Source organism: Anoplopoma fimbria, chromosome 19 (assembly GCF_027596085.1).
Source record: "Anoplopoma fimbria isolate UVic2021 breed Golden Eagle Sablefish chromosome 19, Afim_UVic_2022, whole genome shotgun sequence".
In the NCBI taxonomy this organism is placed as follows: Eukaryota; Metazoa; Chordata; class Actinopteri; order Perciformes; family Anoplopomatidae; genus Anoplopoma; species Anoplopoma fimbria.
Window position 1 is genome coordinate 24,531,936 of NC_072467.1, and position 14,749 is coordinate 24,546,684.

A 14,749-nucleotide genomic window follows, 5' to 3' on the forward strand; every position below is an offset into this window, starting at 1 on the left:
TGAAGAAATCAAGTATTATTGTCAAGATTTTACATGTTGATTGTTGATTTGTAAAAGACAAAAGTCACATGACACAGTTGACTCATATTAAAGTTTTTTTTCTGGCATATTTTCACACTTCCGAATGGGAGAAACTTATTTTATATCATTATCGGCTCCTCAGGCTGCAGCTCACAAGTCCTGACAGAATTACACATGAAGACGGTCTAATGAGCCGTTTAAACTTTTCCTCCTCGGGTTTCTTTCCTTTCATATCTGTTTTTAAATTGTGTTTAATTTTAGATGTAGGAAATGGTGCAGCGCCGAACACATCCTCTTTTTTTTTCAGACTTAGAGACGCGGTTGATTGAGTTCAGATGATACGACTGAATCACTATTTTGTTTCACTTCATCACACAATTTTGATCGCTGACGGATACATCTTGATTCTAAACGTTTATAACCAGGTTATTAAAATGTAATAAACCAACTCAACGCCTCTTTAAGGTTTAAGGCTATGACAAACAAAAAAACAAGAAAGCAGCCATGTAGGAACAATTTTATATAGAGATTTAGGAAAAAGAACATACGTATAAACGCTCCATACTGTACAGATTTGTCCTTTTAATACACATTCACATTAAAAAACAACCCAAGAAAATATGGATTACTTTTAATCTCATGAACATAAATTTCCCAGAAGAAGTCCAAAATGAACTTGCATCCAAAAACAACGGCGTACATACAGACGATGATATAAAAACCTCCTCTGTTACTTTTTGAACTGACTGACTGGCTGTGTGGTCCATAAACTGATAGTTCTTATGATGAGCCATTCTTTCTGTCCGGCGGTGACGACGACTCGCACGCACTCGATGTCGAAGCCGATCTTGCGGTCCACGTTGTCGACCTCGACGCTCCCGCCTTTAAACTCCCCCAACGTGATGTAGGAGGAGCACTGTCGTCCCTGTTTGGTGTCCACGGCCCTCTGTCCCACCTCCAGAGCTCCGTGGTGGAGCACGTCGTTCTGTCGGTCCTCCGTGCCCGTCACTATTTTAATTCTGCTGATTTTCGTCGACTTGTTGAAGATTATGAGGAAGAAGTCTCCCGTGCACGGAGGCTTCCCCCAGAAGTACTCATCGACGGTGCTGTAAGCCTTTGTGGCGTCATAGTTTTCAAAGACGTTGATGTTGGTGTACATGCTGGCGGGAGGGTTGTCGGGAATGTCTATGGAGTCTTCCTCGAAGTCGTCGTCCTTCAGTTTGTTCTCCGCTCCTTTGTAAGAGGAGTAGTAGCCCATGTGCTGGAACAGCGAGGGCTTGAAGCGGATCACGTCCTTCTGGGCCAGCAGACCCCTGAAGTGGATCAGGAGCCAGTCGCAGGGCATTTCCTGGTAGAACATGAGGAGGAAGTGGGCCAGACGCGGCAGGTCTCTGGAGTGGTACAGCTTCCCGATGTAGCCCAGCTTGGAGAACTCCAGCATCACCCAGTAGGAACCGTCCCTGGAGGTGATCACCTTCTTCAGCGCCGTCAGGAAGTTCCTGGAGCAGCGCACGTCGTCCTCCAACATCATGTAGAAGTGAGAGAGGTTGGTGCAGAAGTTGAGGAGGAAAGCGTAGTCCACGTTCTGCTTGGAGCGGAAACGGACCCGGTCCTCCGGGTCGTTGTAGTTCCTTTTCAGCCCGTCCAGAGACGGGTAGTACTCCTCCGGGGCCTGGATCACCAGGAGGCGTCCCGCTATGATGTGGTGGGCAAACTTCCTGGTGATTTCCTGCACCAGGTTCTCACACCAGACCAGGTCAAAGTCTGCCAGGTGGACCACGACCACGATCTCTGTGAGCTCCTCGTAACTGGACTGATCAAAGATGGATTTGATCGTCTCCAGAAGGTAGTTCCCCTTTTTCCTCTTGACGGATGACAAACCGATGGTGAGATACTCTGAGAACAGAAACCACTTAAGTCACTTCATTATCCAACAGAAAAACAAACATCATTGAAGTGTCGTCTGGGTGGAAACACCTACTTTTGCGCGGTAAAGGAATTCCGGCGAGGTAGCGATACGTCACGTTGATGGTTCCGGAGAAGTTGGACAGATCTGTGAACGTGTGGACGTATCGCTCAGAGTTTACAGGATGCATCAGCGTCTCTCCCAGCTGTCTTTTTTCAGCCTCCTAAAAATCACAAATAACAAGCACACAGGATTCAGATGTTTTTACTAAAATGTTTTAAGTAAAAGTACTAATACCACACGGTCAAAATACCCTGGTAAAAGTAAAAGTCCTGGATCGATATTGTTACTTAAGCACAAGTTTAAATATGTAGTATTTGAGGAAAATGTACTTCAAAAGTAAGTGTCCCCTTGACTGTTATAATATTATAAATGAAATAATTAGAATAGTATAATTCATGAATTAAAGGTAAGAGCAGGATTTCGCTGTTGTAGTTGGTTTAGGTGGAGCTCATTTCAAACTATTGACTAATATTTTTTTTTATTATAGATTAATCTTCCGGTTGTTTTTTTTTTTTTTTTTTAAATGTTGAAAAGTCCAAAACAACAACTTCATAATGTTTGTTTTGTCCAACCAACAATAAAACCCTCAACATTATTATTGAAAATATTCAAATAAGCAACAAATCTTCCATGAAACATACGATAATGTACATGAAACTAAAGCCAATTCATTTTCTTTCAATCGATTAATTGAATTATTATTTCAGCTGCACTTTTCATGTTTTGTGTGCGAAAAGTAACTAAAGCTGTCAAATAAATGTAGTGAATAAAAAACAACAATAGTTCGCTCTGAAACGTAATGGAGTAGAAGTATAAAGCACCTGAAATGTGTACTGGTAAAAGCGGTACTGGTTGGACCTTAAACACTCAGAGACCATCATCACAATGTTTTGATAAACAAGCATCAACTGGTCGAAGTGGAGAAATCTTACCAGAACAAATCCGTCATCCATGTAAAGGTTGAAGAAGAGGAGGAAGCAGATGAGGAAGCCGAGGAAAGGGAACATGGATCGTTTCCTGAAACACCTCATCTTGTCCACGAACTTCCACATGAGCCTCAAGATCACTGCAGGAGATCAGAGATGAAACAGGAAGTTGGTCTTCAAAACATAAATAAAGACGTATTAGAGAGAGAGAGCTATTTATATATTCTTTAAATTAAATCCTTGTGGCCATTAATATTAACATTAATATTAAGGATTATTTGGAGGCTTTAAAAAGTGATAAAAGATGTCATGTAAGTATCGTAATGTACTGAAACAACTAACTGATGAGTCTGTTAGTCAGTTAACAGGAAACTAACCTAAAAAATCTGGTAACATTATTCATTTAAGTCATTTATTCAAGCAACAAATACAAAAAATTCACTGGTTTAAGCTCAACTTGTTGATGCAACTTAATCCCTCCGGGACCAAACAGAAAAAGCTACTTTTTTTAAGATGATAGGCAACTTTAACCATTTTCTGAGATAATGATTAAATAAAAAAAGACAAGTTTATCCATAAAGCAGCAATAGTAGAATTTTTCTGCCAACTGGAAGCAGCAGAACAAACGGAAACCATAAAATTGACCTTATAAAGTTGTTATGGATGAAGTGTTAGCAACATTAACATTTATTTTGAGTCAATTTTTGCTCCATTATCACCGACTCCTGAGTGAAACATCTGGAGCTGATGAGAGCTGAAAGAGTGAACCAAAACAATACAATTCTTGGCTGTAAAACAAAACAAAACAAAGAGCTAAAAGATGCTAAAACGTTCTGCAGAGTGGGATGATAACCTCTCACATTTAACACATTCTTTGTTCATATAAATATATCGATTAGTGCAGCTGTGACTAAATGATTCATTAGTCGCGGCCCTGAAGCCTCAATCACGATACTGGATTGATATTCTTTAATTGGCTTGTGATGAGGTGCTCATCTCGACAGATGTGGCGCTCAGTGCTGACACGGAGATACGGAAGGATGATTTTTGTAAGCTTTATTGTTTGATTACGCTAATAATGCATCGTTTCGGTCATACTGTTCGGATTATCCTTAGCCGTGTGATGTTTTCACAACCCTAAAAAACGACCGCCCCGTTTCAGTGTGATATTTACTCCTACTGTTGACACTCTTTTAATAAAAAAAGAACCACTTTCCGTCCTATTTGGCACCTCATCGAAGGATCCACCGATTCCCAAGACGCCCTCCCTAATTCTGAAACTGCGTAACACAAGAACCGATCCTTTAGATGTGAGAGTTACCGCGAGCTTCTCCCCTGGTGACGGGGACAATTATGGCAAAGGCCTGTTCGTCGGCCGTTGAGCCAAGATGACTCAATAAACAACTTATTATTCATTCGTGTTATCGTCTGCCATCTGCCAGCAGAAGTAAAGCCATTTTGTGTTCATGCCACGAAAAAAAAACCCCAAAAAAGCTCCACCTGAGAGATACAGCAGCAAGAGTAGAGTGGGAACACAATGACAGCTGTGAGTCAATATTATGAGAGCCCTCCACACACACACACACACACACACACACACACACACACACACACACACACACACACACACACACACACACACACACACACCATTATTTTGAGTATGCAGCCTGCAAAATCAGATACTGAGACGGCGAGTGAATATCTAACGAGGGGAAATGAGGGCCACATGCGAGAAAATACTGCTAAGAAATCACTTTTTTTTTTTATGTTTGCTTTCTCCGAGTGAATCTAAACAACAAACAAGCCTCCCATAGGTCACGTACATTTATATGGAAATGAGGGTTTGTCTATGAATAAATAAGCGCCATTTGTTGGGTCTGTTTGCTTTAGTTTAAAAACGCTCCTTGTTTTTGTTTGTTTTGTTTTGTTTTTCTTCAGCAAATTATCGGCGTGTTTTGCCCCCGTGAGCTCATTTCTACGACTGAAGTCATTTCAGATTAGAGCTGGTGAAATAATAACAGGTGGAGAGGAATACCAATGAGTCCTATAGGAGGGTTTATCTTTAACAACGTTAACAGCACAATCTCCAGAGAAGAGGATGATGGGAGATTATTAGTTTATATATGAACGAAGCAGTTTTTAATATGATTACAAACCTGGCTCTTTTGGTTTACAGGTAAATTGAAAATTAAAAATGAAGCATGAAGGATTTACATCCAAGCTGCTTCAACAATAGCCTGGAGAACAAATTATGATTAAAGGAACAGACTAACTTGTCCTCAGACTTTTGGAGCACTGCAGCAGATTTCTTATTAAATTAGAAGCTACTACTCTCTTAAATTGAACATTAAGCCGGCCGGCAGTCACGCTCTGTGTTTGTGCCGCAGCAGAAAGGATTTCTCCTCCCGTCTGACGTGAATGTGATGTTTTTTTCTGATCAGTCTGAAGAGCAAAAAAGCTTTAAAGTCACTTTAATTTCAACTTAAAGTGGAAATAATTCATAATCCATTTCTTAACCGTAGTTGTAGTCACTTTGATGGTCACCTATTGGTTTGTGGACTAAAGTTTTGAAGCCTTGAGTTCAGCATTTTGGCCGTCGCCATCTTGTTTTTTGCAACCAAAAGTGACACGAGAGGGCGGAGCTAAGTAGGCAACCAAAAACGTTACAATTAACTTTAATGAATTGAAAATACACTTTGAAAGAGTTGAAGTTGTAAGACGAAAAACATAAACAACTCACAGACCGGGCAACGGCGTGTTAACGACCTGTCAATCACAAGGTAGCCCCGCCCTGAAGCATCACCTGCTTTATGGTCTGTTTGACTCTAAATGGAGCATCATTTACTAAATGAACATCATGCTGTATTGAAGAAGACTTGAAACTAGAGATTGAGACCATAAACTCATGTTTACAATGTTTACTGAGGGAATAAATCAAGAGAGAAGTAGAGTCATTTTTCTCATAGACTTCTATACAATCTGACCTATTTTTGCAACCGGAGGAGTCGCCCCCTGCTGGTCAGTAGAGAGAATGCAAGTTAAAGGCACTTCAGCACTGGCTTCACTTTTCAGAACGAGAGTAAGTTTTACAGAGACGTTTAAGTTTATCTTTGGAGAATCATAATTCAAGTGTAAAACAGAGATCATGGTGGTTATTTGCCACATTTTAAAAACACACAATGAGGTAAAAAAAAAAGAGAGGTAGAAACAAAAGCGAGGATAGTACGTTGGGTATAAACACAACAGAACAACGTTGAAAAACACTTAAATGCAGTCAGTGATGTTTTTCACTAAAATACAAACATTGACATGTGAGTTTATAACCACTTCCTGGTGTTGCCCTGTGCATTTCCCACCTCTGTTAATATTTAAAGCCTCTTGCGCCCAGATTACCCAGCATGCAATTTACTTCTTTACAGAGCTCCCAGCAGAAGAAGCGTGTAAGAACAGAAGTAAATGTCGATAATGTGAACCGGCTGTCACATGGATGCATCATGTGGAGTCTCGTGACGCTGCAGCAACAAGTGTCTCATCCATCTTTTATTATTATTATTCAAGGAAGGTTTTTCTTTTCTGCTGAGAAAGCAGATTCTGTTTCAGCATTTCACACAGTGACACCGTCGGGAGCCTCCCAGTACAACCAGCACAGCCCCTTTTTTGTTTTTTACTGGTTGAGGCGTTGCTGCTCCTTCTGACACAAATTGGGATTAAGTGCCTTGCTGAAGGGCACCTTGATGGAAGATGTTGAATTTAAAGCGTCACTCATTCATTCTCCACAATCAGACGTTCACAGCTGGTTCTAGTTATTGACTCTGAAACCCTCCAGCAGAGAACTCGTCTCCTTTAACTTTCATTCGTCAATATTCCAAATTACTGCTAAAGTCTGCCATGTTTTTCAGGTTGTTAATCTTCATTTCAGGATCTGTTTTCCAATACGAACTGACAGGGGGAAAAAATCCATAAAATGTGCAGAATTGCACCAACAAAAATACATTTTTCTAGCACACCTGAGGTTTTTCTGCATGTTATCGGATGAGGTTTCTGTCTTTTCGCATCCTGACAGCTTTTTTTTTGTCATAATGGGCTGAAATGTTGAGATTTATGATCCTACAAAACAACGGATTACATCTAAAGCCCCTCCAACGATACATATGAGGATGAGTTTACTCAGATCAGTGTTTTGTACATTTGTACATTGTGTCTATGTCTTTGTCGACGTATTGTGTATATCTAAATATATATATATATATATATATCTTTGTTTGTGGTGGCATATCAGTTTTTGCTTTGGGGATTTATCCTATCGCTTCCTATTATATTAGTTACCTGCTGTTTGTTATTGTTTTATATTCAGTTTTTGTAAAGCACTTTGATATCAATAATAAGTAAAACGTATCTTTTAATATTTTAAAGCAAATATGATTTTATTCTTGTTTTTGTGAACACTTCATTCTTTATTCTACATTTCTTGCTGCTGTTTTTATCTTTTAATTCTCTGTGAACTGCCTTTCAGTGCACAAACTTGCAATAATAAAAACAGACTGAATGAGTGATTTTACTTCAAAATGTCTTGAAAGTTCAGCGCCCTCTGCAACTTGAACAAAACGATAAAGCCTCTGCAGTGAGATGTTTTGAAGATCATCAATGTGCTCTGGAATCTGTGCCCAGGGCTGTTAATGGCTTTTCTTTAAAAATCCCCCTTCAAGTTTATGAACTTCACAGAGCCGCGTGGAACTCTGTGAATATAATTTAATACACAATGCACGTCTTAGACTCTATATACAGCTATTATTCTCCATCTCCATCGTGCCTCTGCGGGCCTCGGGCGGAGAGCTAATGTGGGTCAAAGCGGCAACTGCTGAGAGGAGAGCCCGTCCTCATTACAGTCCCCCTCCGCCGGGACCGAAAAAAGCCTTTCATGTTCGTCTTTGACCTGAAAGGTAAATACACTCCAGATGCAATTTACATGTAGTGCAGGCCTGCAGCACGCCAGGGCCACGCTTCATAGGCAGAGAGTCGTGTCTGTTCAGGGCTGAGGGCTCCTTTAACAAAGAGTGATGTGCAGCCGCACTTTGTAGACAACCGTGAACCGTTGATCTGATTACTCTAAACCATGGTTATGATAATCTGAAAAAAGGTTTGATTTAGCACTCGTATATTGTTACAGTTTTGAGTTCAAGTTTGAGTTTTGAACAGAAATAAACAGTAACTATGGCGACCAACAATTACAGCCAGCTGATTTTTGAATTTACCACGGATATATCAAGTATATGTTTAAAAAGAGTGCAACACCAATTTGGCTAATGCACTCTTTTGACATAATATTATTATTTTTAATTAAAAACAATGGAGCAGAACCAACAAGTGAAACAGTTTGGTTGGATATTAAGGTTCGTTATGCTAGTGGTTGCCAAGGTAGCCTCGAGCAACAAGCCTCCAGCAGAGATGAGGAGCGGGCAACTTATACTCACGTCTTCCTGTCTCCACAATTCAAGATATGTCGACTCAAGTGACATCACTTGCAGTGCATTCATTTTCTCAGAGTAAATTTCATCAGACTCTAAAGATATATTCTGTAGAGTTCCACCATAGCTGTTTGAGACTGAAGGACACCATCTTTATTATACACATCTAACCTTTTTTTAGGATTCATTATCTTCTATCACTCAAGAAGTACTACCCTGAGCCTTCCTCGTAGCACTTATTGCATTCGTATTAGTTGTTGCACTTACTGTATTTGTATCAGTTCGCTGCACTTATTGAATTCGTATTCGTTTACTGCACTTATCCTATTCGTATTAGTTTGTAGCACTTATTGTATTCGTATTAGTCTGTTGCAATTATTGTTTTCGTAGTAATCTGCTTCTGCACTATACTTTTGCTCTGGTTTATGCTTTAAGATGCTTGTTTAAGAAAAGAGATGCACTTATGACTTCTGGTGACCAGTAGTTCTCTTGAATACCTATGTTGAATACACTTCCTGTAAGTCGCTTTGGATAAAAGCGTCTGCTAAATGACTGTAATGTAATGTAATGTAATGTTTTTATTCTGCTTGTTTCTATTTCATTGTTTTGTTTTTATCTTGTACTCTGGTCACTGGAAGTTGTGCTATACAAACCACTGCACGCCACACTGAAGACCACCGAGGTTCATCACCACAGGAACTCCTCCCCTTCTGCAGGAAGGACAGCTGAACAATCATACACTTACAACAATAAGAACCACCTCATGTGCAATATCTTTTTTTTCAACATCATGCAATATTTAATTTCAATTTCATGTGCAATATTATTTTTCATTAATCTAAGCTCAATATAACTTTTTCAATATTATTGACAATATCTCTCTCAACATCAGGCTCAATATGACTTTTCTATTTTAGTTTTCCATTTTAGTTTTCCATTAGGGAAGTATCACTTCTTATACGCTTCCTATTTACCTTTGTATTTAATCTTTTTTTTTGTATTTTACTTTTTCTATTTAGTTGAACTTTTACTTTATTTATTAACCTTACTCTTATTGCTATTCTATTCTATTTTGCAGTGGTGTCATAATTACTTCTTTTAAACTTAATAATTGTTATTATATTGTTCATATATGTTGTATTTTTTTATTCTATTGTTTCTTGCTATTCTATTAATAAAGTTCTATCCTATCTTATCTTATCTTATCTTACACAATGACAATTAAGTGTCTTGAATGTTGGACCTTTAAGGCAACTTTTGACACAATTTCATAGTTTTTTTGTCAACTGAAGAGCTGTAACAACTTTATTTTTCATCTGTAAAATGTCCCGCACAATATTCATTATCAAATGTTAGCATGATATGACGCTAAACTGAGATGTGAAACATGTAAACATACAGAATCAGCTAGAATTAGCATGTCAGCATTGCCACTGAGTCTGCTGACATTTAGCTCAAAGCAACTAGAGAATGGCTGCATTTCATAATCAATGTCTGAAGATGCATATTGTTAATCATTACAGGATGAATATGAAGCTAATGTGATATGATCAGAAGCTACAGAATAGCCAATAAATGGACTTTGAACCTCAGCATAGGCATACACTCAGTCTGCACACAAAGAAGGACATCAGGCCAACAGCGTGAACGGACAGCGGACGACTGAGATTTAAATAATTCATCAAGAAAAACACTGATCCTGTTTTTACATCACAGAGCAGAGAAGCTTGAGTTTGAAATTCACGCAAACACAACTCGGCCCTTGACTTGTTCCCCGTCCGTTTGTAAGCTTCCTCGAATAAATAATATGAATATTTAGCTCTTCTTCAGTCACAGTGAATCCATATGCAAAACAGAATATTAATGAAGAGGAAATGCTTTCAAAAAAATGCAATTATTCTCTAATAAAACGGCTCCTCGGTGCCTCTAATGAGATGCAGTGTTAATAAGCCTGTGTGTCGAGCAACACAGACATTCGGTAAACACTATTGTTCATTTGTCTGTTGACATCTGAAGCCACACGGACCCCGCTGATTGTGTGTCTGTTTTTGTGTGTGTCCGAGCATGTGTGTATGGCGGGAAAACATGCAGCAGGAAAGAGTCACTAATGAGATTGTGTTGGTTCTGTTTCTTTAAATGTTTTTTTTCAAATAATATATTTTAACGAGCTTTTTAACACATATTTACTTTATTTTTTGCTGAACTGAACTTAATTTGATTGATTTAAGTATGTTTATTTTCCATGGAGTCTGTTCACACTATTAGAGACCAAACAAGTACATGGAATACTGTCTGAATAATATAAGTTAGCGGTATGAAACTACTGAAACTACTTGTTTGATTTGACTGGAACATTTATTTAGAGATTTTATTTAAGAGCCTTGAAATATGTGAGTCTGAAAGTTCACTGACAAAATAACACCTTCAGGTTCTACTAATTTTTTCCGGAGCTTTAAGTCTTGTATTAACAATATCTCACTGAAGAAAGCTGTGAAAGGTTATAGAAAGCTCTGGAAAAATGTAGTAAGTGCACCTTGAGTTAATGATGATTTTGTTAACAACAAAAAAACAGACGCCTGAAAACAATGTTGAATTTTATTATGTTGGTTATTGAGGTTTTTGTTTGGGTAGTTTTTCCGTATGTGAAGGACAGAGCCCTCGGAGGCAAATTTGTGATATTGTGAATTATAAATAAAACTTGTCTTGACCCTATCTGTAATTCTACGTTTTCACCACCCTGTGCAGCAGCGATGTACTGTGACACTAAAGTACTAAAGTACTAAACCAGATCTCAGCTGATATGTCGTCACAAGTACAACAGACTCATACTTTTCATCCCATAGAGGCCAATGCAGCAAAGTTTTCTTCCTTCAAAATCTAGTGTGGACTCTTCAAAGCAACATTTTATCGATCGTTAAAACATTTTTTAACGATTTAGAAACAGTTGCTATTGCAGCTTCCGTGTTGTGTCGAAAAGACCGATGGAGACGTCACTCGTTACTGACGAGCAAAACAAAACACATAGAAAACTGCGAACCTTATGATAACGTGACACATCATATCATTCATTTGGAGGTTTAAAGTTGAATAAATGTTCATAATGCTAATCTCTGTTTTTATTTTCCAACCATGTCTGAGGCTACATCCACAATAATACTTTTTATATTTTAAAACGTCGATCTTCGTGCATATAAGTCTTTCAGAAATAATCTCTGTCCTTACTAGTACACATATCCAACGAGCAATGGTCAGTTTTTTTTTCTCAAATTTCATGTCAAAGTCATTTCAGGTAAAAGACACTTTAGTAAAACTTTAACAGGCAGATATCAAGTATGCTGCAAGCTTCTGTTTACCTTAACAAGGGGTAGCTGTGACTTTGATTGAGGCTCTGAAATGCAATTTCCTGGACAGAATTAAAGTTGATGCACGGATCCAGAGTCAGACGGGAAAATGTTAATAGAGTTCAGAGAGAGCGGGCAGAGGAATCATCGGTGAGTAAACAGCATTTCTTCCAGAAGAAGAAAGCAAACCTTCATTTAGCTTCAAGCTTGGCGTTTTTACCGACTGCATCTCTGCTTGGTTCAATGTGTTTACTTATTCATTAAGGTGGAAGGTGGAGGTGGGGAGGGCAGTGAGACTCCAGGCTCCAGCAGTTACCCTCTTCCTGCTGTTGGACAAGAGGTTCAGACGCCCCCTCCATTAAAAATACATCAGAAACAGGCGCGGCTGCAGGAGCTTCTCAAAATATTCATGCACCCACGCTGCATGTTTTGGTTGTTGGCATGCAGAGCTGATGCAACGCTCTCAGCAGAGGGGAGAGGAGGTTTTTTTTTGTTTTTTTTAAGTTGATGCAGCATTTTGTCTTTGTAGCAAACGGGTATCTTCAAAAAGAAGTGGTTTTCCATGTTTGAGCAAATTTACTCCGAATCATGTACATGAAGTGTTCTCATTCATTTTGCAGGAGTGTGAGCAAGAAGGTTCAAAAGCACAAAACGAAAAAGGAGACACCTTTTTAAAAAGGAATGAGGAGCAAAGAGGATCTGTTAGCAAAACGGAAGTACAAAGTACAATAATAAACAAATTAAAAGTGACACAAAAGGAACAAATGCCCCTTAAACCTCCCACCTAGCCCCGCCTAGATATTAATGCAATATGTTTTCATGCATATCTTTTATTTATTTATTTAAATGCCTGGCTGTCCAAAATGTTAGCTTGTTTTCTTACAATTTCAGGCATCCATTGGTTTCTATTAACATGCGATATGAAGATCAGTTAACAGATTCTTGAAACTGAGTTGTTGATTAAAAATAAATGGAGCTTTTTTATTTAAATGGTAAATGAACTTGTGCTTGTATAGCACTCTTCTAATTTCCCATGTCACATGTCATTCACCCATTCACACCCATTCATAAGGAGGTGCCACCTGCCCATCAGGACTCTAACTAACCATTCACACCCATTCAAATCACCCATTCACTGAGGGAGCAATTTGGGGTTAAGTGTCTTGCCCAAGGACACATCGGAACTGGGGATTGAACCGCCGATCCTCTGATTAAAGGACGACCCTGCTTTAACACTGAACCACAGTTGCGACCACTGGTTTTTATGGACAGTAAGAAAAATACAACAATCTTAAAAGAAAACACGGTTTGTATTTAAGGAGCTTAAAGTTGTATCTCACATTGGTTCGGTCCTTAAGGAATGATTAAAGCAGTATTTCCTTTCTCATTAACGCTGTTAAACGACGATAGAAAGCAGCGGTTCAGTGAAGAAGAGACGGGAAGCAAACCATTAATTAAGTTGGTTTTTTTTCAGTGACAGCAGGGATTTCTTTTGTAGTCTAGGGAAGACGAGGAATCACATCTTGGAGGAGGCAGTGATGCAAGTTTCAGCTCCAACGTTTGATATCAGCCTCAAAACAAGACCGACATGAAACAAACGTTACGGCTGTAGAGACATGATTTGTACGAGTAAGTGGAAAATGACATGTTGCTTACAAACTGCAGCAAGTTCCTCATTTACATCACAACAATTGCCTCGAGCTATAAACATATTCCTCTTTTATCCACCGAGATTATCCAACACAAACTGTGGTGAAGATTCCTTTAAAGGTTCACGGTTGATCCAGCGGGAAGAAGATGAGAAAAATATACGTGCAGCTTTTCCTTATGAGCTCTAACAGTAATAATCTGCAATATTTTCCTGCTTATTTTGGAGCTCCAATCAGTACATTCATGGATTTAATGAGGATTTGTTTTCCTTTTTCTGTTTTGAACATCAAAATATGTCTTCTGCATCTTTTCTGGGATGATTTGGTGTAAAACAGAAGAAGAGGGTTCCTTATTTAGTTTTTATTGGAGGATTTAATTACTGCAGGACCCTTTTCATAAAATATGGATCAACTAATTTAGGCCAACATGTTGTTTTCAGGCTAAAAATAATCCTGTTTTTTACTCATCCAGCTGCTTTGGTTGTTTGGAAGCAGTTTGAAGATTATTACTGGTCAGTATGGTTAGACTTCGAGTGAAGTTGGGAGCATGTTTGGTGAATCTTTTAAAAGATAATAAGCCTGCTATTAAAAATAAACCTCACTAAAATCCCTTAAAAAAGCTGTTTTAATTGAATTAATAAATTCTGGCGTTCAAATGACAAATTAAAATTAAATGCGAAATGATCCATTGCTCTTTTATTTTGTTGTACGTACATTTTATCACGTTTCAGTTACTCTTAATTATGATCATTTAATTGTGATGAATACACAAATGGATCATAGGGATTTCTCAATAACTTTTTGCATAATAAGTCATAATTATATCAAGAATCCTTACATTATAAATCGAGGAAAGCCATTTGTTTTTTAAAATTTGGTCATGTAGGGTTCATATAAGGCTCATGATCCAGTTAACTGTCAATAAACTGCACAAAACTGAAATATATATTTTTTTAAGGATTTGTTGCACTTACAAAAGTTCCAGATTAATTTATCCATCTTTAAAGAACTAAAAAAATCAGACTAAGGTTAAATTTGACACATTCTGGATAATTTTGTTATCCACGGATTAAGAATTTTAACAGGTCCAACCTTGAGATTTAGATGTCTTTGCTTGTCCGTCTCGGTGGGATTTGATCCAACTACTACTACCTACTTCGGTATCAGCACTTCCGTAGTTATTTAAACCAATACAACGATCTTTACACAAACCACACTCAGTTAGTTTTTTGCCTATTAAGAGTATTTTCCTGTTAAGGAAACCAGCAATGTTGCAGTATAAAAAAAAAAAAAGAATTATGAGTTTGTGTGAATTAAATACTGAGATATTGGCTTTAGGAGAAATGGACCGATGGAGAACCAGAAAACATAACGC

The 14,749-nt window shown here is 38.3% G+C and overlaps 1 protein-coding gene across 1 annotated transcript in view; it reads right to left on the reverse strand.

The window, feature by feature from the left end:
• Nucleotides 1–637: 637 nt before the first annotated feature.
• The window catches only part of LOC129108689 (alpha-1,3-mannosyl-glycoprotein 4-beta-N-acetylglucosaminyltransferase C-like), a 38,055-nt gene continuing 23,943 nt past the window's right edge, over nt 638–14,749 (reverse strand). Inside the window, exons 3-5 of the mRNA XM_054620586.1 lie at nt 2,923–3,056; nt 2,003–2,150; nt 638–1,917 (exon numbers count right to left, since the gene is read on the reverse strand). Of these exons, the coding sequence (XP_054476561.1) occupies nt 752–1,917; nt 2,003–2,150; nt 2,923–3,042 (1,434 nt within the window). The 5' untranslated portion in view covers nt 3,043–3,056 and the 3' untranslated portion in view covers nt 638–751. The remainder of the gene's footprint in view (nt 1,918–2,002; nt 2,151–2,922; nt 3,057–14,749) is intronic.